Consider the following 23,650-nt stretch of genomic DNA (forward strand, 5'->3'; position numbering starts at 1 on the left):
ATCCTGTTGCCACTTCCGCTTCTTCCTGTGAATTATATTTTTATTGTTGTGCCGGGAGAGTGTGTATTGTCGGAACAGGGGACCGACGTGTAGTCTGTCATGTGTCGCGGCCAAGTCACGACAATAATCTATGACTCTCAATCGTCTAATCTGACATAGTGACCGTCGTAACCGTCAAAATATTGTGTAGTCTGATCCTGGCATTAAGCCGAGCACCTCACACACACTGCCCCGCTGTCGCACATCTACGCAACTCACGGCTCGTATTAAAACACTGTCATTCTTAAAGTATCGCTGCAAATAAAATGGGGAATCGTACTGTTTTTAACAGCCAGGTATTGCGCTACCTTTGTAGTATCGGTAAACCATGCAACACTACCTTACACATAGACATTCAATCTATTGTTAATATAGAACATATTGATTAGAGCGAAATTGTATCAGTTAACACACCTCCAGTGTGGCTCAGAGGGATAGAGAAGACCTCCTTGTCTGTAGTGACTTGATGGCAGTTGGGGGCCCCACTGGGGTCCTCATCTGAGAAGAAATATCACACAGTGTCATGAACATGTCTGAGTGTGTCACATGCACGCAACGAGAACTAATGAGTGACAAAGTGTCTGTCAGAGAGAGACCAGGAGTGTCTGCGACCTGTGAGTGTGATATCAAGCACGACTGGGAGCTTGGTGGGGTTTGTGAAGGGAATGGTGATGGAGGCGTTGGAACCAATCACAGATGAGACGCTCAGAGGCTCCTCGCTCTCTGGAATAAGACCCCGCCCACTCAACAACACACACCATTCCTGCAACTAAAGAGAGACAGAGACAGATGAACACACGCACGAGAGGCCAGAGGGAGAGAAATGAAGGAAATGAGAAAGCATGGAAGGAATACAGAGGAGGGGAGACAAAGAAAAGGTGTGGTCAAAGGATGACACTCTGCATGCATGGCATGCATTCTCTCTTCACTATAACCATGAATCACATTTTTATATTTATGACATTTTAGGAAATATTTTACAATGTGCTGTAGACAATAAGTGAACAGAAAGGCTGGGTGATGTGGCAAAAAATATGTATCAATATCAATTTCAATATATGTCACAATAAGTGTAACTTTTCTGGTCTTGCATCTGTTTTAAGTAGTAAACAATCACCAGTCTGTTTAATGTTGGACTTTAAAGATGCTGAATTTGAAATTAAGAGCATTAAAATAGCATCAAACAACTAGTTGCTGTGTAAAGATATAGAGGAGTAATGTCTCTCCCTCCCTGTGTGTGTTGTAATCAGAGCTTCAATGTGCTTTATTTACGTAGTCAGTAGTTCATAGATACCAACAGCTTTTCTTTCTGCCATTTCCACCATCAACCATGGAAGGAATAACTACTGTTGCTGCTTTGTACATGTTGTGGAAGTCCCAGATATGTCGGAAAACCAAACGCCATCGTGTCTGGGTTCATAACATCACCCGGCGGCGAGCAACATTCACACACAGTGCCATTGCACTGACTGTATCTCGCAAGCCACACTTCACTACTGCGATATGAACCCGAAATAACCAGATTGTGCTGTGATTTAATTGCAATAACCTGATCAAAAGGATGCCGAACTAACTACATAATAATGCCGATTTGTAAAAAGTCTGAATTCATGCTTTGTCAGGTCTGTCCGCAAGACGACAAGCAAACAACTTTTAAATTGGTTGTTTTCTGAATGGAGTTTGGATGGATCAGTGTCAGGCTATGCAGCTGCTCCATCACAATCAAGATAAAGTCATTTAGGCATAAATACGGCAGCAATGTTGTTTCTACCATAGTCAGTCTGTGGTTTATACACATACGTTTCTACACAGAGTTTGGTCGGGTCTCTGTCCAGATATGATGTACTATCGTAGCTCTGGGTGACAACAGACAGATACAATACTTTTTTCCTCAATTTCTGATTCATAACGTCAGGACGACAGGAGGAGAATCTCAACGCTGATAAGCTTTCGTGACACATCGTCACCTGATTTCTCACTCGAGTTGAAACTTTTCAACTCTCGTGAATATGCGAATGAAGCAATTTTTTTTTTCCGCGTCGCCCGGTGCAAATTTGCGTCTATTCACCTCTTTGCATTGACTTTGCATATAATCATGCTGCATGAAAAGTTTGCTTTGCGCTTGGCGGGAACATACCGTTAGTAGTCTAGCCCCATTTGGGACTGTCTCATCCACTTTGTGGCCAAACAGTATTAACAGTCCAGCTACATTTCTTACAGTTACTCATTTATCCAAAATAGGTCTTTATGATGAAGGGCCTTGTGTCTTTTGAGCCGGCGCCTTCTGAGCTGATGCTTGATGTTTCCTAGGAGGCAATCTATTAGGATCTATTTATTTTTATCTAGTCATTGTTTATATTGTTTGTATCAGCCGGCGCTTGTGATCAGCCTCCTGTGCCTTGAATAAAATGTACAATGGACCAATGAAAAGCTTTACGAGGTCTCTAATTGTTCAAAGCTTTGTGTGGATGATGAGGAGCAATGAGGCAGTAAATAAAATGCTGCTTGAACTAATTTAAGAGAAGTGAACTATCCCTGCACCTACTGTATATGTGACCGTATGTATTCTTGTGTGTGTATATGTGCAAGTGTGTGTATGTAGACAGTGATTTATGTACTCCATTTTCTCTCTGTGTTTGTGTGTGTGTTTCTATACACCTGAGGGCACGTGAAAGTGATCTTTGCCGCGTGGTTCCCCTCTCCGATGGATGAAGGACTAAAACGGACACCAAGCTGGGTGAAGGAGTGGGGCTCCACAAGAAGCTGGAACACACACAAACAAACAGGAGATAGCTTTCACAAGGGACAGCAAGGGAGGATAAACACACTCCAATCCTTTAAATCACACTGCGAGGCTTCCCACAGCCTTCCATCCAGATATACAGCAAGCATTCTCCTCCCAACTGACAACAGTGACTCTTGTTTGTTTTAGGATATGTGCAACAACAACTGTGTTATCAAGTGTCTTAGTATGCCGTATGGGTCTTTTAAGAGATGAAATCCAAAGCAAATACAATCAGACATGCATTGAACTACAAAGAACATCAAAAATAATGGTAAATCAATCTCCCCCGGGGCAGGAGCAAGGTAACTTCAGATGTATGCTGTGACAAATGAAGCTTTATTCTGAAATAATGGAATGGAAGACTGAGCTGATGAAAATAAAGATGATGTACAGAGGTGAGTGTGTGTACATTAGAAATACAACGGACATTGAATCGTTTTCCAAGGTCATTTGACTAGTATAAAAGAAAATGACGATTGTTGTTAGTTGTTATGGTTAGAAATGTCGAGAGAACCGAGAACCAATACTTTGGTACCAAGTCGATGCCAAAATTCAGAAAACGTGCCAGTACTCGTTTTTCTACAGTACCATAGGTACTAGGGGGTTCGAGACTAACGTCGTCCCGGGGACAACAGAAAATGTGTTTGGGACGCAGTAAACTCATTATTGACGCGTCCTATTTTCCCCTAATAATGCTACATTGTGAACAACAAATCTGTGTTGAAATCAGCAGGACGAGAGCTAGTTAACGTTAGCCGTTAGCTCCCTGCTGGACTGTGCTGCTTACCGGCTGCTAACACCTACTGTTAACTAGCTCTGATCTGTGTTGTGATGTGTTCAGGCTCCATTCTGAAAGTAAAGATGAGTAATGTCATGATGTGTTCAAATGTAATCTTGTAAAATGTTGGCGAGTGTGTGTTGAAGTACATGGGATTTATTGTCTTACTTTTGTTTTTTACTGTGGTATCGAATTAGTATCGAGAATCGTGGAATTGCACTGGTATTGGAATCGACTACTAAATTTCTGGTATCGTGACATCCCTAGTTATGGTGACAACAGAAAAGGTGAGTGAGGACGTAACGTGTGGTCGCAGCTCGCCGGGAAGAGAGCGGACGCGGCTCCGGAGACGGATGGCTGGCTAGTTAGCAAGGTAGCTTGTCCTTCTCTGAATCGATGGGGAGTGAGGCGGACGGACTGTTAGACCCAGGTGGTACACATGAAAATGGCCGCCGCTCCGACTATCCTACTACATTGATTTGAATGTCCATTCTACTCCTATTCTATTTCCATGGTGTGTACTAACAGTACTTCCTGATTCCATGTCCAGTGTGTAGTTTCTGGGGTTACTGTTGGCTGCAATCAGCTCCAGAGTCTCAGCTGTTGGGTTAACCAGGGGAACGGTCTGACTGGTCCATCTGACACACACACACACACACACACACACACACACACACACACACATACGAGGATGAAAATCAGATATACCATTAGAGGGGCCACCAATAACTTGTATGTCACTTGACAACCATTTATATCCTTTGTTGGCATGGTAGGAGTATAAAATACTTGACAAATCTCCCTTTAAGGTACATTTTGAACAGATATAAAATGTGCGATTAATTTGCCATTAATCGCGATTAAATACTTTAATTGATTGACAGCCCTTGTAGAACGCCCCAAATATAAGTATGCACCTGAAATAGGTCCTCTTTAATGAAAATGAAATAAAAACATTTGAATAAGACATGATTCACATATAAATTATTCCACTTTTTCTCCTGCAAATACAATTGAAGCAGGCCATCTTTTTGTCTTACACATAAAGCCTATCGTGGGATGTTTCAGACTCCTCAGCCCACACTATTGCTGTGTACCGTACAGCATGTGTGCACATTTTCTTAGCCACTAAACCTGCATTGAGACAATGTGTGTCTTGGTGTGTGTGTGTGTGCACCTACTTGCCCAGCTGACAGCAGGCCTGTGGTAGCTTGATGACTGGAGGAGGAAGAGCATACAGCTCCAGCTGATACCAGAACTCCCCCACCAGCTCTGACTGGAACACCACGCTGGCAGAAAACACACACCAAATACTGTCATTACATTGTTGAAAATAGACAAAGAAATTGCTAGGTATATGCCATTATGAAGCTCATGTCGAGGTCTATAGTGTGGTCACAAAATAATTTTGGATTCAGGGCAAATATGTCTTTTTAGATCAATCACACTATGAACAGGGATTTTCACTTTAAATCATAAATTGTGTAGAGAAACTCTTCCTTACCTCCTCCTCTCTAAAGGAGGTCGGGTCAGCTACAGTGTGCCCGAGTCTTACCTGCCTGTGCTCTTCCCCGCTCTGCTGGGGGAGAACGTAGCTTTGTAGGTGAGCGTCTCCCGTGGGGGGATTGAAACCCAGTTGGCCCCACTCAGCTCGTCTCCTTCCAGGTACACACCCAGTGTCAGTGGCTCTCCTCGTGGGTTTTTGACAGCGATCTCTATGGCAACTGAGCTCTGGGAACACAGCATTTCAATGATGACACCTGTTCTCCCCCCCACCCCCCTGTGATGTTCTGATAGTCTTTTGATCTCAATGTAGAAGGGAGATTAAGTTTTCCTGTGACAGTAGCCAGCAGCAGAAACACAGCCTGCATGTTAGAAATATTCCAAATTCAGCAGCAGAAAACATTAAATCACATGGAATGTGCTCATTTACATCTGCACTCTTAGGTCTTGAAGGTAATTTGTGACAGGGCTCATGAATATCCTCTTACGAGTACAGGTGGGTTTGCAGAACTAACCTGAGCAGCACACTCTACTTGTATGGACTTGATGGGCGCTGCCGGCTCACAAATGATCTCTAGAGAGAAATGCACCTCGTAGCATCCTGGAAGACAGTCAGAAAATCAAGTGAAGTGTTTTTGAAGTTCTCTGAGCTCTAATTGGTTCATGTACAGTAGATGGAACACTAGGCTTACCTTTGTGCTTGTCTGCCTCCTGCCTGTCACCAATTTCTAGAAATGACACACACCCTGCAAAAAAGTTGTGAATGATTATTATTCATTCTTTATTAAGCTTTATCTAGTTGATACAATTAATGAGCATTTTTTACACTCGTACACATGCACAAATGTTCCTTTCCAATTCACCATCTAATCCTACTCAACTGCCTATGCAAACATGCTGTAGATATACAAAAATAGAGAAATGCAAGTTGGCCTACAGGCACAACGTACACAGTAAAACAACAGCATTCAAATAAGTGGTAACTACAAAATGGACATCATCATATTTAAACGATCTATAGCGCATGGTGCAAATGCAAATGCATCTAGGGCGTGTCCAACTCCATTTTTGCCAGTTAAACGGCGCATAATCTTGGCACAAAGTAAGGCGCATGGGGCAAGGGGGTTGCATTTAGTCTCTTAATTAATTATAGGTGTGTTTTGTGTGTCATCTTCCATTCCTTTTAAAAAATTTTACATAGCACAGGACATAATTTCTACATTAAACCCATCCTAGTATAAGGAGCAGTGGGCAGCTAATATACAGCTGCCCAGAGAGCAGTTTAAGGGCACGTCGACATTTCCAAGGAGGCAAACTTGCATCTCTCCAACTACCAGTCCACAGTCTGTACTTGGTCCATGCGGGAACTTGAACCGCTGACCGTCTGGTTCCCAATGGACATGCAAAAATAAATAAATTGCGCAGCACTCAAATGTTGATTTAGAATTTGAATGTCAACGTTATGAATGAAGGTTCGAAGATTCCACCTATTCGGTAAAGCCCTAGATTTGTCCGTCCACACAAGGCGTAAAAGTAGCACTCGTGGACTCATCATGACACATTTTTATAGAAAAAACATGTGTGGAGGAATCCTCTAAGTGTGTAACAGAGAGTTTTTGTTTACATAAATAAAAACATTTCAACCATAAATTGGTGCATCAAAAATGGGCGGGAAAATTACAACTGCATTCGTCTGAAACTAGCAATGACGGTTGCGCTGCGATATGTGCCGCGTGTCTGTTTAAGCAAATGTAATAGAATTCACAATCATGCAGCGGGAGAAAAAAAAACACCTGTCTGTTTTCCTCGTTTCCATGATGACGCAGCCAGGGTGTATGGAGCGCTGTGACCAGGTTTAATCTCCAGGGAGGGGCTGCCACTTACAACAGATAAGTCTGTCGCCACCTACGTGTGTGTGCATATGCATGTACACAAACACACAAGACAGAGAAGAACCATAAATACAGAGGAACAAGGAAATATATGCTCTAGAACACACACACACACACACACACACACACACATATTCACTCACTTGCAAATGGCTCAAAATGTACACAGATGCAGAAGCAGTGCAACACTGAGCTGCAGAGATGTCCTGGCCTACACATCATATTATACAGACTTGAGAAAACATCTTTGTTTGGTGCAGATCCTCGCAAAAAGCCCACCATAATCATTTAAATATGTTTTTTAGTGGACATGACAATAAAATGATGTAAAAATAATGAGCGATTGTAATATCAGTCAAAATAATCACAATTTAATAGTTTTTCTAAATCATTCAGCCCTACATTAATTATATCAATATATCTTTTAATTGGCTTTTATAGTGTTGATACCAAAGGAAAAACAAAAATGGGCGGTTCCTGGGGACTTGGCTTGGGAACCGGAAGGTCGCCGGCTCAAGTCCCCACCCGGACCAAATACGGACGGTAGCTGGAGAGGTGCCAGTTCTCCTCCTGGGCACTGCCGAGGTGCCCTTGAGCAAGGCACCGGACCATCAAACTGCTCCCCGGGCGCTGTATAGCAGCTGCCCACTGTTTAAATGCAGAGACTAAATTTCACTGTGACAATAAAATCTGATTTTAAAAAAGTGTCAGTAAAGTAAACAGTAACTCATAGATATAAAAACAATGTTTTATAAACATTGTTTTATATCTGTGTAGTAACTTCTCTCCCATGTCTGCAGTGGGGTTTCTATCCATCCGTAAAGAGATGCAATTCCTTGTGTTGAACACTAAACACTAAAACAAAACTAAAAGGCCCAAGTTTGCACAAGAGTAAACATTGTCAGCAAGCAACAGTATGTGTGGATGTTACCTGCATGTGTGCTTATACCTTGAGAGTGAGCTTGTTCTGGCTGTAGTTGGGGACCTCCAACTGTGTGTGTGTGATTTGACCAACAGAGCACTGTAATACCACATGGCCCACAGGCAGGGGGTGCTCTCCCACTCCTCTGAGGGTGAACACGTTCTCAGTGCCGTCGCAGTCATTACGTAAGGACAGCTTGCCCTGTGGGGGTAGGGATAAAGTCCAGGCAGTAAAACACACACAAACTGGTGCACACAAAGGAACATGGACAAGCTGACTCTTAGCTGCAGTCGAGCGTTCTCACACTGACACATGAACGTGGGTAATTACAAAGCCCAGGACAAATATGTTTCTACCTAAAATAGAAACATAACACAGTGTAAGACACAAAAATGTGTCTTACACTCTTGATTGTGTACAAAAAATACACATAATTTCCTCATTGTGGTTCATTCTACGAATTGTTAGGATTTAGTGGGCATCTTCATAGTTAATTTACAAAAAACGAGGTGTGATAAACAATAAACAAAGCAAATAAAGCAACACAAAAGTGAACAGTACAGTGAATGCCTACAGCACCATGTTTCCTATTTAAGCCCCGCCCACTTTTTAATATGCACAAATGCATTGGTGGTTCAGTGGTAGAATTCTCGCCTGCCACGCGGGAGGCCCGGGTTCGATTCCCGGCCAATGCAACACACTTTTCCCCCCTCCACATACATTTTAAGGTACACAAGAATGAACAGCACAGTCAGTGCCTGCAGCAACATAGGATAAGATAAGATAAGATAGACAAGTTCAAGTGTATAAAATAAAAAAGTACTATTTCTAGCACCAGTGCCTAATGGAATAACAATAGATGAAAATGTAAGATACATTTAGTAAAATTAGAAAATAAGATAAGTAAAATTAAAAAGGTTAAGCTAAAAAAAACAGAAAAATAAGTGATATTGCATATGATGAGAAAAGAAGTAATATTGCACACAATGAACAGTGATATTGCACATGAGAATGGAAAAAGTACTATTCATAACATGTCTCCTATCTAAACCTTGCGCCCTTTTTAACATGGGTTTGATTCCCTGGCCAATGCAATAAACATTTCCCCCCGTCCACATACATTTTAAGGAATTCTCGCCTGCCACGCGGGAGGCCGGGGTTCGATTCCCGGCCAATGCAACACACTTTCCCCCCCTCCACATACATTTTAAGGAACACAAGAATGAACAGCACAGTCAGTGCCTGCAGCAGCATGTCTCTTAGTTAGGCCCCGCCCCCTTTTTAGCATGCACAAATGCATTGGTGGTTCAGTGGTAGAATTCTCGCCTGCCACGCGGGAGGCCCGGGTTCGATTCCCGGCCAATGCAACACACTTTTCCCCCCTCTACATACATTTTAAGGAACACAAGAATGAACAGCACAGTCAGTGCCTGCAGCAGCATGTCTCTTAGTTAGGCCCCGCCCCCTTTTTAGCATGCAAAATACATTGGTGGTTCAGTGGTAGAATTCTCGCCTGCCACGCGGGAGGCCCGGGTTCGATTCCCGGCCAATGCAACACACTTTCCCCCCTCCACATATATTTTAAGGAACACAAGAATGAACAGCACAGTCAGTGCCTGCAGCAGCATGTCTCTTAGTTAGGCCCCGCCCCCTTTTTAGCATGCGAAAATGCATTGGTGGTTCAGTGGTAGAATTCTCGCCTGCCACGCGGGAGGCCCGGGTTCGATTCCCGGCCAATGCAACACACTTTTCCCCCCTCTACATACATTTTAAGGAACACAAGAATGAACAGCACAGTCAGTGCCTGCAGCAGCATGTCTCTTAGTTAGGCCCCGCCCCCTTTTTAGCATGCAAAAATGCATTGGTGGTTCAGTGGTAGAATTCTCGCCTGCCACGCGGGAGGCCCGGGTTCGATTCCCGGCCAATGCAACACACTCTTCCCCCCTCTACATACATTTTAAGGAACACAAGAATGAACAGCACAGTCAGTGCCTGCAGCAGCATGTCTCTTAGTTAGGCCCCGCCCCCTTTTTAGCATGCAAAAATGCATTGGTGGTTCAGTGGTAGAATTCTCGCCTGCCACGCGGGAGGCCCGGGTTCGATTCCCGGCCAATGCAACACACTTTTCCCCCCTCTACATACATTTTAAGGAACACAAGAATGAACAGCAGTCAATGCCTGCAGCAGCATGTCTCTTAGTTAGGCCCCGCCCCCTTTTTTAGCATGCACAAATGCATTGGTGGTTCAGTGGTAGAATTCTCGCCTGCCACGCGGGAGGCCCGGGTTCGATTCCCGGCCAATGCAACACACTTTTCCCCCCTCCACATACATTTTAAGGAACACAAGAATGAACAGCCCAGTCAGTGCCTTCAACAGCATGTCTCTTAGTTAGGCCCCGCCCCCTTTTTAGCATTAAAAAATGCATTGGTGGTTCAGTGGTAGAATTCTCGCCTGCCACGCGGGAGGCCCGGGTTCGATTCCCGGCCAATGCAACACACTTTTCCCCCCTCCACATATATTTTAAGCAACACAAGAATGAACAGCAGTCAATGCCTGCAGCAGCATGTCTCTTAGTTAGGCCCCGCCCCCTTTTTTAGCATGCACAAATGCATTGGTGGTTCAGTGGTAGAATTCTCGCCTGCCACGCGGGAGGCCCGGGTTCGATTCCCGGCCAATGCAACACACTTTTCCCCCCTCTACATACATTTTAAGGAACACAAGAATGAACAGCACAGTCAGTGCCTGCAGCAGCATGTCTCTTAGTTAGGCCCCGCCCCCTTTTTAACATGCAAAAATGCATTGGTGGTTCAGTGGTAGAATTCTCGCCTGCCACGCGGGAGGCCCGGGTTCGATTCCCGGCCAATGCAACACACTTTTCCCCCCTCCACATACATTTTAAGGAACACAAGAATGAACAGCACAGTCAGTGCCTGCAACAGCATGTCTCTTAGTTAGGCCCCGCCCCCTTTTTAGCATGCAAAAATGCATTGGTGGTTCAGTGGTAGAATTCTCGCCTGCCACGCGGGAGGCCCGGGTTTGATTCCTGGCCAATGCAACACACTTTCCCCCCCTCCACATATATTTTAAGCAACACAAGAATGAACAGCAGTCAATGCCTGCAGCAGCATGTCTCTTAGTTAGGCCCCGCCCCCTTTTTTAGCATGCACAAATGCATTGGTGGTTCAGTGGTAGAATTCTCGCCTGCCACGCGGGAGGCCCGGGTTCGATTCCCGGCCAATGCAACACACTTTTCCCCCCTCTACATACATTTTAAGGAACACAAGAATGAACAGCACAGTCAGTGCCTGCAGCAGCATGTCTCTTAGTTAGGCCCCGCCCCCTTTTTAACATGCAAAAATGCATTGGTGGTTCAGTGGTAGAATTCTCGCCTGCCACGCGGGAGGCCCGGGTTCGATTCCCGGCCAATGCAATACACTTTTCCCCCCTCTACATACATTTTAAGGAACACAAGAATGAACAGCAGTCAGTGCCTGCAGCATCATGTCTCTTAGTTAGGCCCCGCCCCCTTTTTAGCATGCAAAAATGCATTGGTGGTTCAGTGGTAGAATTCTCGCCTGCCACGCGGGAGGCCCGGGTTCGATTCCCGGCCAATGCAATACACTTTTCCCCCCTCTACATACATTTTAAGGAACACAAGAATGAACAGCAGTCAGTGCCTGCAGCATCATGTCTCTTAGTTAGGCCCCGCCCCCTTTTTAGCATGCAAAATGCATTGGTGGTTCAGTGGTAGAATTCTCGCCTGCCACGCGGGAGGCCCGGGTTTGATTCCCGGCCAATGCAACACACTTTCCCCCCCTCCACATATATTTTAAGCAACACAAGAATGAACAGCAGTCAATGCCTGCAGCAGCATGTCTCTTAGTTAGGCCCCGCCCCCTTTTTTAGCATGCACAAATGCATTGGTGGTTCAGTGGTAGAATTCTCGCCTGCCACGCGGGAGGCCCGGGTTCGATTCCCGGCCAATGCAACACACTTTTTCCCCCTCCACATACATTTTAAGGAACACAAGAATGAACAGCCCAGTCAGTGCCTTCAACAGCATGTCTCTTAGTTAGGCCCCGCCCCCTTTTTAGCATTCAAAAATGCATTGGTGGTTCAGTGGTAGAATTCTCGCCTGCCACGCGGGAGGGCCGGGTTCGATTCCCGGCCAATGCAACACTTTTCCCCCCTCCACATACATTTTAAGGAACACAAGAATGAACAGCACAGTCAGTGCCTGCAGCAGCATGTCTCTTAGTTAGGCCCCGCCCCCTTTTTAGCATGCAAAAATGCATTGGTGGTTCAGTGGTAGAATTCTCGCCTGCCACGCGGGAGGGCCGGGTTCGATTCCCGGCCAATGCAACACTTTTCCCCCCCTCCACATATACTTTAAGCAACACAAGAATGAACAGCAGTCAATGCCTGCAGCAGCATGTCTCTTAGTTAGGCCCCGCCCCCTTTTTTAGCATGCACAAATGCATTGGTGGTTCAGTGGTAGAATTCTCGCCTGCCACGCGGGAGGCCCGGGTTCGATTCCCGGCCAATGCAACACACTTTTCCCCCCTCTACATACATTTTAAGGAACACAAGAATGAACAGCACAGCCAGTGCCTGCAGCAGCATGTCTCTTAGTTAGGCCCCGCCCCCTTTTTTAGCATGCACAAATGCATTGGTGGTTCAGTGGTAGAATTCTCGCCTGCCACGCGGGAGGCCCGGGTTCGATTCCCGGCCAATGCAACACACTTTTCCCCCCTCCACATATATTTATATAATACATATATTTTTTCTTTTTGTCATGTTTGTATTTTTCATGTATTGCCTCCATTCATCCATCCATTTTCTTCCACTTATCCAGGCCCGGGTCGCGGGGGCAGCAGGCTGAGCAGGGAGTTCCAGATGTCCCTCTCCCCAGCAACGTTTTCCAGCTCTTCCTTGGGGGACCCCGAAGCATTCCCAGGCCAGACCAGATAAATAATCCCTCCAGCATGTTCTGGGTCTACCTCGGGGCCTCTTACCAGTTGGACGTGCCCGGAAAAACTCCAAAGGGAGGCAAACCACCTCAGCTGGCCCCTTTCGACACGAAGGAGCAGCGTCTCTACTCCAAGCTCCGTCCAGATGTCTGAGCTCCTCACCCTATCTCTAAGGCTGAGCTCAGCCACCCTACGGAAGAAGCTCATTTCGGCCGCTTGTATCCGCGATCTCATTCTTTCGGTCACTACCCAAAGCTCATGACCATAGGTGAGCTTGGTAAATCGGTGAGATGGACTGGTAAATCGAGAGCTTCGCCTTCCAGCAGCTCCCTCTTCACCACAAGGGTCCGGTACAGCGCTTGCATAACTACAGACGCCGCACCGAACCGCCTGTCCATCTCCCGCTCCATTTTTCGCTCACTCGTGAACAAGACCCCGAGATACTTAAACTCCTTCGCTTGGGGCAAAGACTCACTCCCCACCCGGAGGGTGCAACCCACCGGTTTCCGGCAGAGCACCATGGCCTCAGATTTGGAGGTACTAACTCTCATCCTGACCGCTTCAAACTCGGCTGCAAACCGCCCCAGTGCGTGCTGCAGGTCACAATTCGATAAAGCAGAGACGCAATTCTGAGGTCCCCGAACCGGACACTCTCCTCCCCCCGGCTGCGCCTTGAGATCCTGTCCATGAAAATCACAAACAGGATCGTGACAAGGAACAACCCTGGCGGAGGCCAACACCCACTGGAAACGTGTTTGAATTTATGCCGAGTATATGGACGCAGCTCTCACTTTGGTTATACAAGGACCGGATGGCTGGGTAACAGCGACCCCGGTACCCCATATTCCCGCAGGACCCCCCACAGGACTCCCCGGGGGACACGGTCGTAAGCCTTCTCCAAGTCCACAAAGCACATAAAGACTGGATGGGTAACTCCCACGCCCCCTCCAACAGCCCCGCAAGGGTAAAGAGCTGGTCCACTGTTCCACAGCCAGGACAGAATCCACAATGCTCCTCCTGAATCCGAGGTTCCACAATCGGTCGGAGTCTCCTTTCAAGCACCCGAGAATAAACTTTCCCGGGGAGGCTGAGCAGTTTTCACTGCAATATTTATTCATTTATTTTTTTTTATTTCTACATTTATTTATGTATTGACATGTATTGAGTCATTTTTCATTTTCCGTACCTCCAATTGCTGTTGGGGAAAGATAAATAAGGGAAAATTCTATAATCTATACATCTATAGATACAAGGTTTTTAAAATATATTTTCTATATTTTTAACTTCTCACTCATATAATAGATATATATTCAAAATGCAACTTAAAGGGAGATTTGTCAAGTATTTAATGGTAAATGGTAAATGGACTTGCATTTATATAGCACTTTTCTAGTCTTCCGACCACTCAAAGCGCTTTACACTACATGTCAGCATTCACCCATTCGCACACACATTCATACACTGCTGGCTGCCATGCAAGGTGCCAACTTTGCACATCAGAATCTAATCTAAATACTCATTCACACACCGATGGCTATGCCTTCGGGAGCAATTTGGGGTTAAATGTCTTGCTCAAGGACACATCGACATGTGACCGGAGCAGCTGGGGATCGAACCACCGACCTTCCGATTGGTGGACGACCTGCTCTACCCTCTCAGTCACAGACGCCCCAATTAATATGCTTATCAACATGGGAGTGGGCAAATATGCTGCTTTATGCAAATGTATGTATATATGTATTATTGTAAATCAATTAACAACACAAAACAATGACAAATATTGTCCAGAAACCCTCACAGGTACTAAAATAAAAACTTAACTATCATGTTAACTTTGACAGCCCTAATATACTGTATATAAACTTCTAGTCCTCTAATGATTAAACGAATGAATCACTGAGAAAGAAAAATCATTCTTCTCTCTGTTCCAACGTTCTCCATGTGTGAAAGAAGTTGTGAGGTATTCATTCCTCACTGTACAGGATCAGCTAACATTCTAAATTGCAGAACACTTATCAAAAGACTGTTTTAAAAAAAGGGAAAGCCAGACAGCGTGCTGCTGTCTGAGGCATCGAGATAAGTGTTGCTACTTGAGCTGACTGTTCCCTGAGAGGATGGAACGGAGGAGGCTAATGAGAAGAAAGGCCAAATATGAGGGCTGGGTGGATGAGCATTGGTGGCAGGGGATTTCTAAGTGGGATTTCTCCTTAGTGTTGCTGCTTGAATTATCCTGAATATCCAAGGCCACCACACGGTAAAGATGTCATGGTCTATCAGAAAGTCTATATTAAGCAAGGAAGTTAAATAGCAAGACAAAGGAAGACAAGCAAGAAAGCACAAAGAAAGCACAACAAAAACAAGGCATTACCGTGACGATGCATCGTGCAGAAGGGTGAAAGGTGAGGGGGTACCAGGCTCTTGTCCCTGCTGGCACATCAAAAACTTCTGGGCCATAGAATCCTTCACCACACACCTCAGCTTGCATTTTCCAGTCTCGGTGGGTCTCATTGTGCTGTGAGAGACACACAGGCCTGATAATTTGACTTGAACGTACCATTATTTAACATTTTGGCCATATATTAAAAGCAATTTTACAACATAACATCATCTGCTTTTAAGCTACATTTCAACCATGCTGTGCATTCAGGATTACCACTCTCTTCCAAGAAAGCACTTTCTCATTATGGAAGCAATAACTATTATGATTCATAATTAATCAAATGCTTTTAGGATAGTCCTTAATAAGCAGCACGCACACAGGCTGCATCCCTCACCAGTGGTATGTCTTGTGTGACTGAGCGGTGAGCAGGCGAACTGAAGTCCAAGTGGACGGATCCCCCCTGTGGTCACAAATGAGAGTTTGAGTAACATAAACCACATAAACCAAAACTTAACGTCATGACTACGTCACGGTGTTAGCTGGAGGCAAAACAAAGGAAAGACTGGAGGCTAACACCAGCAGTGGGCTGAGATATCGCATACATCTGAGATGACAAACTGTGATTTGAGGTTCTACCGAGCTACAATATTGGCAAAGCGTTTCAGAGATGGAGAGTAAATGTTACTCATAATTTAGCCTTCTGCTAACTGCAGCAACCCTTTCTCTACATCTCTAAAACGCTTCGCCGATATTGTATGACTCTCTTTTTGACTGACTTTACTGAAGCATAGTTAACTATAGGCATCCAAAGATTTATACGCCCTCAATTTCTCTTTACAGTACTGCTGTTGACCACAAGCCCGCTGGTCGGACTGCTGGCTACTTAGCTAGCGAGCTAATTCCACCATGAGCTGAACAGAGTTGTCACTCATCTAGTGATAGCACTGTGCTTTCCTACGCTGTGACAAGAGTGTGTGGATATCAGCTGGTATGTACCTGTGAAGTAACCAGCGCCTCTAGCACATAGACCCTGGTATCACACCAGGATCTCAGGACCACCTGACATGTAAATCGCCCCACAGAGTCCGCCTGGAACCGTAATGGGATGTCCACACAGCCGCAATCTATTGAGCAAAGGGTAGAGGGGACTCAGGGATGGAGGAGGATTAAAAGAGAAGTTATTAGCACTTGACGTTTACTCAACAAGCCAAAGAAGGCAGCCAAAACTCTGGTGTGCTGCTGTTGAATGCGTTAATGTCTTAAAGAAATTAGTGACGTTATTACCACGTTAACTTTGACTTCAGGTATTTATGTGTGTGTACCTGACGGATTCTCCCATGGTATGCTGGTGTCTTCCTTTATAGGTATTGTAACAGTACTGGGTAAAGCAAAGTACTGTGGCAAAGAAACATCCACACTGTATTCTACCGCTTTGCTGTGGGGAACACCTATCAGCAGATGGGCCTAAAAAGAGAAAGAGAGGGACAGCAGGTAAAATGTGGTCACCATCCAACCATTCACAGCTTCCTACTGTAGGGCGAGTGCACGTGTGCGTACCTGATGTTTGAAGAGCTTGCGTACAGCTGTGGTCGCCCTCACGGTGCTGCTATGCAACGTGTGTGTCAGCGTCCGCCTCCTGTGTTCATCGGCGCTCATGCCTTGCTGACCCCAGAAGGCCAGAGCTTGCTCCCACGCCATATTGACCAGCGGCACACGCAACAGCTCCTCACACACCTGCCCCACATTGCACTGTAGGCGTAGTACTGATACACACACAGCTGAGCCTGTTGGTGGAGGGAAACATCCATGTTGATATTATCTAATTCGCTATTGACTATTCAATACACTACTTCATATTTAGCTGAAAAGAATTATTACTACTGGTGCCTCCTAAATGTGAATATGCTCTTATCACATTTTCTGACATATCTGGGACTTCCACAATATGTGCAAAGCAGCAACAGTGGTTATTTCTTGTTGTCGGTATCTATGGAGAGAAGACTCTCTAGCGTCTAGCACAAATGAACATTAATGATACCGGCGGTCCAACTCATGCGCTTCACTCTTGGCGTGAATGCAACATAACAATGTGTCCACTGAGGAATTGTGGACTAAATATGTTGCACAACATTTTTAGGACCAATTTGGGAAGATATTTGCATTTAAATGTTTAATGATTCAATGATAATTCATGTTGGTGTCCTGCGATGGCGAGTGATGTTAATAAAATCAGATAAATGGAAACACAGCTACAGTAAACAACATTTAGTTTCAATCAGATTGATGCCATAAAATACGTTACGGGGAACATGTGGGTGACAGGTTTCCTACCAGAGTTGCTGGGGATGGAGACTATGTTAGCACTGGGCCTGGCAGTGAGAGGGGAAGGAAGAGGCAACTCTGCTGTGGCCTTTACCATGTAGACCATATCTCCCACCTAGACGGACACACAGAGACAGACATGGTTGTGAAGAAATGAGGGTCACTTGCCACACTGGCTGGCAGGGTCTGAAATTAGCACCTGCCACATGCAGGTAAATTGTTGGCAGTGGCGGATAAAATCGCCAGGCTATCTGTGCTACTTTAGCAGCATTTTATACAGTGATGTCAAGTTTAAAAAAATGGTCTTACTACAATAAAATGTCTCCTTTGGGAACTAACATCATCACACATGAAAACAGTTGGGCTAATTGGAACCACAAAAGTCTCAGCTTCACAGTGATACCCAATTTATGTAATTCAAGACTGTTCAGGGACCCCAGAATGCAGAAATGTTCAAATACACCATTTTAGTTTCATATGATAAAAACAGTAATTTTACCTCTCAGAACCATGGAAGCTGCTGGTCTACCGCTGCCTCGATTGGTTAGTTTGTTTGTGTTATTGTGTGACTTTGGTGTTTAGTTTGGATTCACCAAAGTCACACAATAACACATCTATTTCAGGGAATTGACAGACAACCCAGACACATACACACACACTGACCTGTGGGCAAACTAGCAGCACAGAGCAGTACTTGGTGCTGGGGCAGAAGGGCAGGTAGTGGATGTTCAGAGTGTCTGCTTGGCCTGGCTTCAGACAAACACTCCTCACTTCGCTCAGGAACTCACTGGATTCACCATCTGGGCACACACACACAAACTTTAATAGACCACAACCTAGCAGACGTGAATACAGGTAGTATACTCAGCAAAAACAGTAATTAAGGCCGCACGGAGGATGTGTGTGTTCGTACTTACCGACATCTGAGCATTTCCCTTCCATCTCCTCCCCACAGCTCTTGTCTGAACTCATCTTCTTTATACTGAAAGAGAAGGGAGAGAAAAAAATAATAATTTATAATATATGGATATCAGACTACACAACCCGATTCAGCTGCCTCATAGATGACCTCAGTCCCACTTCTAATCCTCAGTCAACTCCTGACTAGGAGGAGGAAGTGGAGTGTTTGGCTTTGAAGACGTCTCAGGTGGTGAGCGATGCATACTAACCTGCTATTCTTAATGACATCCCAGCATTCTCCTGAGGAACAGCCTCATACTTTATCTCGCTTTACCTTCACCTACCTTCTGAAGCAGTGACTAGAAGGAGGAACACCCTGTCTTTCTCATTGAGCTTCTCTAAAACAACTCTATACAGATGATTTTATGTGTAATTCAGCTTTTATGAGTAGCTAGCTTGGAAGGTCTGCTTAAGACAGAGCCTGGTACTGTGGTACTTTGCATTCATAATAGTTAACTGCTATCAGTGGTATTTTTCCCAGTGGTAGGTTAGACTACATGTGTTCTCTTATCTTTGGACGATATTATAGAGGACCTATTATGGTTATTTTCAGGTGCATACCTGTATTTTGGGTTACTTCTGGAACATGTTTACATGCTTTAATGTTAAAAAAAGGTTGTATTTTTCTCAAAGCACCTCTTTCACCCTCTGTCTGAAACGCTCAGTTTGAAACGCTCAGTTTGAGCCCCTGCCTCACCCCCCCAAAAAAGGCCCAGTCTGCTATGACTTGTCAACCGAACCAAACTCTTTGGACTCCGCTCCAGCTCCGCTCTAACTAGCTTTGTTTGAGTGTGTGCCAAACTAGCCGCTAGGGAGGTATTATGCAAATGTGTTACTTGGTGACATCACCATGTTACAGAGGAAAAGCGGGACTTCAAGCAAGACTTTTCTTATATATGGCGTTTAATTAGTATCAAAACTCGCGCACGCAGAGAACAGTATCCGCAAGCGGAAAAGCATCATCGCGAGCGAGCATTTCTGCTCCGCGTGCACAATTGCAGTCTCATGAGCGCGAGGCTGTGAAGAGCGCTGGCTCAACCCTCTCTACGCACTCGCAACTGCTCAACGCGCTCGCTCATCAAGTTGACTTGAGACTTTGGAGGCGGGGATGGAATAGACAGTGGCTGATGTGTCCGCTCCTTTGATTGGTCACTTTCAACACCTACAGCCTCTGACGGCGAAGGCAGAACATGAATAATTCATGAACATGTGACACCGTTGTCCAATGATAGAGCACAGAACACGTGACCATCCACTCCTCCAAATATCACAAACAGAAATCCTCCCTCGCAACGAAGCTTTTCCGCTCGCAGATACTGTTCTGTGCGCGCGCAGGTTTCGATAGTAATTAAACGCCATACATATACGTATCTCTATAATAATAACTAATAACTCTAAAATAACAAAACCTAAATCACTTGACTAGAATCTACTAAATCAACTCAATGTCTAAAAGCGCAATGTAAAGATAATTAATTAGTTAATTTAATAAGCCTATAAATGTGAGGTACACAACCTCTCAGCTGAGCGCACACACACACACACACACACACACACCAGAGGTTCGGGTGAGTTTACTAGAAAATATTGCAGGTTCGGGCGGGCAGGGCAAAAGGTGACAAAGCAGCTTTCCAAGTAGGCCTAAGTTATCAATAACTTACAGAAGCATCATGTTCAATAACCTTCTCTTCCCCCTCTCTCTCTCAAACACACACCAGCCGCGGTGGCGGCACGTGATTTTAACACATTCCGTTACACCACCACGTAATGCGCTGTCAAAAGGTCAGGAGGAGGCGGCACTCGAGTCCGCTTGTCTGTCCCTGTCTCAGACCTCAGTCCTGACATTTAATTTGTTAGGAGTGTGTGTGTTTGTGTGTGTGTGTGTGTGTGTGTGTGTGTGTGTTTGTGTGTGTGTGTGAGAACAGTGCATGTGTTACTTGGTTTTGGAGGAGGCCTGTTGAACGAGGCTGTCTCTTTTCTTTTCAGGCTCCAGTGGGTTGAACGGAGACTCCATCAGCACAACCCTAAACACACAATGACATGCACACACACAACAGAGTGGTTTGAAGTCAGCAAAACAACACAAAAAAACAGTGCAAACTAAATTCCATTCACCTCCATTGTACTGAATATATATCAGTTACAGACAGACAGTTATATCTAAAACCTGGGCAAATAAAACCAAAGCTATCTGTTTTTTTTCTTTTTTGGTTATTTGGGTGCACAGACCCTTTAAAACTTCCACCTTTATGTCAAGAGGGGATTCTCAACAGTCACAACTTGCGAACATGCATGTGAATTTGGACACAGACGCTAGAGGTGGGGGAGAAAATCGATACAGCATAATATCGCAATATTTTGCGTGGCAATATTGTATCGATACACAGACATCAAGTATCGATTTATTATATAAACCATGAACCTCCTAACAATCGCCCGCTATTCTGTCTTTCAGAGGTTGTAGCGGGCTCAGTCTTAAAGCTAGAGTGAAGATACTGGTATCATACGGAACTAGAAAACCAAAAGAAGCGATTGGTACCAACCATGTCATGTAAAATTTTGTCGAATTGGTAATTATGGTTTAAAAACCCTCTGAGACCCGTGATCCCGACCGACATTACTGTCTTTAAGACAGGCTGTAGCTGGCTCAGTCTGAAGATACCGGTATCATATGAAACTAGATAGATTGATGTACTTTTATTGATCCCAAATTGGGAAGTGCTTGTGTCACAGCAGCATGTTGTCCAGGCAATGTACAGGAATAGTAAATATACATATCAACACTAGAGATAAACATCTATAGTATACACAATATTAAGAATATATTAGAATACACTATAAATATACCAGACTACTACAATATAAACATAGTACAACAAGTGCGCAAGTTACAATTTTAGTTTTAAAATAAAAATTAAATGAGGTAATAAACCGAAAACAAAATTGAAGGAATCCATTGGTACCAACCATGTCATACTAGCTTGTCAGGAAGAAAGCTAAATAACGCTCCAAATTTACACTAAATTCTGGCAAGGAAAAACTGCCATTTTCCAAGGGGTCCTGTGACCTCTGACCTCAAGATATGTGAATGAAAACTCTGAGATGAACAGAGTGAAAACTGTGTCTTATTAGATAAAACAGATGTTGACAATCTGCATAATTTGCAGTTGAAAAAAGATAATATATCACAATATATCTTATCGCAATACTCAATAAGATCGTATCGTGGGCCCTCTGGTGATTCCCACCCCTAACAGACACCTACCTGAACTTAGCGTCTTTGTTGAAAGGGTTAGTTATGGGCACTTGGATCACTTTCAGCTGGTAGCATGGAGACTTGCATTTGACAGTGTTCTAAGGAGAGACAGTAGGGAGGAGACAGTCTGTCATCTGGCTATCATTAGAAAGTAGGCTTCAGAAACACACTCCAAACTACCGGTATGTGTGATGTGTGCTCAGCGATTCAGTCAGAAAGAAAGATGATTAGTAAGCTATGAACAAATCAGTAAGTGAGGCTTGAAGCCGAACTATGTCAGTAGTGCAGTAAATGTAGCTCTCTACTCACTGTGGGTGTGATGTGACTGATTTCGGTCTTCAGATTGAAGGAGAGAGTGGTGCCGCATGGGTCAAAAGGAGAGCTGGAGACGAGCAGGAGGACTGCCTCCATGGGCTGCATGACGGAGCAGCTGAAGTGGACAGTCAGTTCAGTGCTCGCCCTGTGAACATCAACACAAATTAATCCATTTTCTGATCTACGGGGACCAGAAAGCCCTCCACAGTGCTTTTACAACTCAATCATTTTATCCCACAACCTCCCATTTTCAGGTTATGACAGTAATGAATCAGCAGAATTTTAATATGTTCCTGCATAATTGCAATATCCTTAAAGACAGTATTTCTGATAGTGACGCTAGGGATTCAATTTGGGACTTTTTTTATGGAGAAGCCGTACTTAAGAGAAAGACTGGTACATTTTAATGAGCTACAGTCTCAAGGAAAAAACGATTTCACTCAACTTGGACATGTTGAGGAGGGTTTTTCCTATAGCCTATATATATATATATTTTTTTTTAATTATATTTATTATATTATTTATTATAATACAAATTTCTATTGGTCACCCAAAGTAAGCTGATTTCAATCCCATTCCAGTTATGTGCATGACGAAATACTAGACTGCTTGCTCAGGTATAAAAGTAAGATGTGAGATGTTTCTTTGACCTTCCCTTCTGTAAGGGTTGGCAGGTTTGGTTCCATTAATACCATAAAAAGAGGCAGCAGTTAGTAAAATATGGCAGAAAAGGATGATTGAATGAAGGTCAATCTTTGAGACAAATTGCAAGAGATCTAAACGTCTCTTTAAAGACCATGAAATGATTTGAAGACAATGGCACTCATGGGGACTAAGTTAAGGAACTCATGTTTAATTTTAAGGTGTTTTAACCCTTTGATTCTTAGGCTTTCTGCTCAGTTCATTCCCTTATTTACAGGCTTTTAGTAGTGTCACTACATCTCTTAGTATGCCATATACATCGGATTTTCAGAATAAGTTGGGTTGTGAATGGTACTATAAGTGCCCAGGTGGTAAATTGGCACTTCTCCAGCTACCAGTCCACAGTCCGTTCTTGGTTCGTGCAGGATTAGGATGGAACTAAAGTTAGGCATCGCTGTGAGCAGGGTTCGAACCTGCGCGGGGAAACCCCATTGGATTTCAAGTCCAACGCCTTAACCACTCGGCCATCACAGCTGCAATTAACACAGCTGGGACGATACAATTATTTCGTGATTCGATACTATCACGATCCTTCAGTGCCAACTCGATATGTATTGCGAGTTAGTAATTATTTATACATTTTTTCAGCAACCCAAAAATCAAAGAATAAAGACATTTCCCTCACTAATTAGTGGTATTTCCTTTTTAATTAATAAGGGACATGTAATGTTTTATACTTCTAGTGAATATAATCCAATCAATCTTATTTCCATAGATGTATTTTGTATATACAGTTCCCTTTGTTAACACCTTATTTCGAAAACCGGACGAAGTCCCACGTGTCTACTTCCTCTAACTTCTCCAAAGTGGTCTCTAGCTCTCCCGT

The 23,650-nt window shown here is 44.2% G+C and overlaps 1 protein-coding gene and 21 non-coding genes across 24 annotated transcripts in view; 20 read left to right on the forward strand and 2 right to left on the reverse strand.

Moving 5' to 3' along the window:
* Window positions 1–23,650, reverse strand: part of LOC119483913 (cilia- and flagella-associated protein 47-like) — a 66,345-nt gene that overhangs the window by 8,849 nt on the left and 33,846 nt on the right. For all 3 annotated transcript variants that reach the window (XM_037762400.1, XM_037762402.1, XM_037762401.1), the window contains 21 exons: window positions 22,117–22,267; window positions 21,817–21,905; window positions 20,489–20,575; window positions 18,509–18,573; window positions 18,255–18,391; window positions 17,601–17,706; window positions 16,827–17,053; window positions 16,592–16,733; window positions 16,266–16,393; window positions 15,664–15,729; window positions 15,258–15,401; window positions 7,947–8,120; window positions 6,899–7,010; window positions 5,798–5,851; window positions 5,621–5,706; window positions 5,158–5,333; window positions 4,784–4,891; window positions 4,129–4,240; window positions 2,698–2,802; window positions 652–808; window positions 454–537 (listed from right to left, as the gene is read on the reverse strand). In XM_037762400.1, the coding sequence (XP_037618328.1) occupies window positions 454–537; window positions 652–808; window positions 2,698–2,802; window positions 4,129–4,240; window positions 4,784–4,891; window positions 5,158–5,333; window positions 5,621–5,706; window positions 5,798–5,851; window positions 6,899–7,010; window positions 7,947–8,120; window positions 15,258–15,401; window positions 15,664–15,729; window positions 16,266–16,393; window positions 16,592–16,733; window positions 16,827–17,053; window positions 17,601–17,706; window positions 18,255–18,391; window positions 18,509–18,573; window positions 20,489–20,575; window positions 21,817–21,905; window positions 22,117–22,267 (2,510 nt within the window). The remainder of the gene's footprint in view (window positions 1–453; window positions 538–651; window positions 809–2,697; window positions 2,803–4,128; window positions 4,241–4,783; window positions 4,892–5,157; window positions 5,334–5,620; window positions 5,707–5,797; window positions 5,852–6,898; window positions 7,011–7,946; window positions 8,121–15,257; window positions 15,402–15,663; window positions 15,730–16,265; window positions 16,394–16,591; window positions 16,734–16,826; window positions 17,054–17,600; window positions 17,707–18,254; window positions 18,392–18,508; window positions 18,574–20,488; window positions 20,576–21,816; window positions 21,906–22,116; window positions 22,268–23,650) is intronic.
* trnag-gcc lies at window positions 8,544–8,614 on the forward strand. The gene has a single exon. It is a non-coding gene; the product is annotated as a tRNA-Gly (tRNA).
* trnag-gcc lies at window positions 9,216–9,286 on the forward strand. The gene has a single exon. It is a non-coding gene; the product is annotated as a tRNA-Gly (tRNA).
* On the forward strand, window positions 9,403–9,473 carry trnag-gcc. The gene has a single exon. It is a non-coding gene; the product is annotated as a tRNA-Gly (tRNA).
* Window positions 9,590–9,660, forward strand: trnag-gcc. Its single transcript has one exon. It is a non-coding gene; the product is annotated as a tRNA-Gly (tRNA).
* trnag-gcc lies at window positions 9,778–9,848 on the forward strand. The gene has a single exon. It is a non-coding gene; the product is annotated as a tRNA-Gly (tRNA).
* Window positions 9,966–10,036, forward strand: trnag-gcc. Its single transcript has one exon. It is a non-coding gene; the product is annotated as a tRNA-Gly (tRNA).
* Window positions 10,153–10,223, forward strand: trnag-gcc. Its single transcript has one exon. It is a non-coding gene; the product is annotated as a tRNA-Gly (tRNA).
* Window positions 10,341–10,411, forward strand: trnag-gcc. The gene has a single exon. It is a non-coding gene; the product is annotated as a tRNA-Gly (tRNA).
* trnag-gcc lies at window positions 10,528–10,598 on the forward strand. The gene has a single exon. It is a non-coding gene; the product is annotated as a tRNA-Gly (tRNA).
* Window positions 10,716–10,786, forward strand: trnag-gcc. Its single transcript has one exon. It is a non-coding gene; the product is annotated as a tRNA-Gly (tRNA).
* On the forward strand, window positions 10,904–10,974 carry trnag-gcc. Its single transcript has one exon. It is a non-coding gene; the product is annotated as a tRNA-Gly (tRNA).
* On the forward strand, window positions 11,091–11,161 carry trnag-gcc. The gene has a single exon. It is a non-coding gene; the product is annotated as a tRNA-Gly (tRNA).
* trnag-gcc lies at window positions 11,279–11,349 on the forward strand. The gene has a single exon. It is a non-coding gene; the product is annotated as a tRNA-Gly (tRNA).
* trnag-gcc lies at window positions 11,465–11,535 on the forward strand. Its single transcript has one exon. It is a non-coding gene; the product is annotated as a tRNA-Gly (tRNA).
* On the forward strand, window positions 11,650–11,720 carry trnag-gcc. Its single transcript has one exon. It is a non-coding gene; the product is annotated as a tRNA-Gly (tRNA).
* trnag-gcc lies at window positions 11,837–11,907 on the forward strand. The gene has a single exon. It is a non-coding gene; the product is annotated as a tRNA-Gly (tRNA).
* Window positions 12,025–12,095, forward strand: trnag-gcc. The gene has a single exon. It is a non-coding gene; the product is annotated as a tRNA-Gly (tRNA).
* trnag-gcc lies at window positions 12,211–12,281 on the forward strand. The gene has a single exon. It is a non-coding gene; the product is annotated as a tRNA-Gly (tRNA).
* trnag-gcc lies at window positions 12,397–12,467 on the forward strand. The gene has a single exon. It is a non-coding gene; the product is annotated as a tRNA-Gly (tRNA).
* Window positions 12,586–12,656, forward strand: trnag-gcc. The gene has a single exon. It is a non-coding gene; the product is annotated as a tRNA-Gly (tRNA).
* Window positions 23,217–23,298, reverse strand: trnas-uga. Its single transcript has one exon. It is a non-coding gene; the product is annotated as a tRNA-Ser (tRNA).

Source organism: Sebastes umbrosus, chromosome 24, assembly GCF_015220745.1.
Source record: "Sebastes umbrosus isolate fSebUmb1 chromosome 24, fSebUmb1.pri, whole genome shotgun sequence".
Classification (NCBI taxonomy): domain Eukaryota; kingdom Metazoa; phylum Chordata; class Actinopteri; order Perciformes; family Sebastidae; genus Sebastes; species Sebastes umbrosus.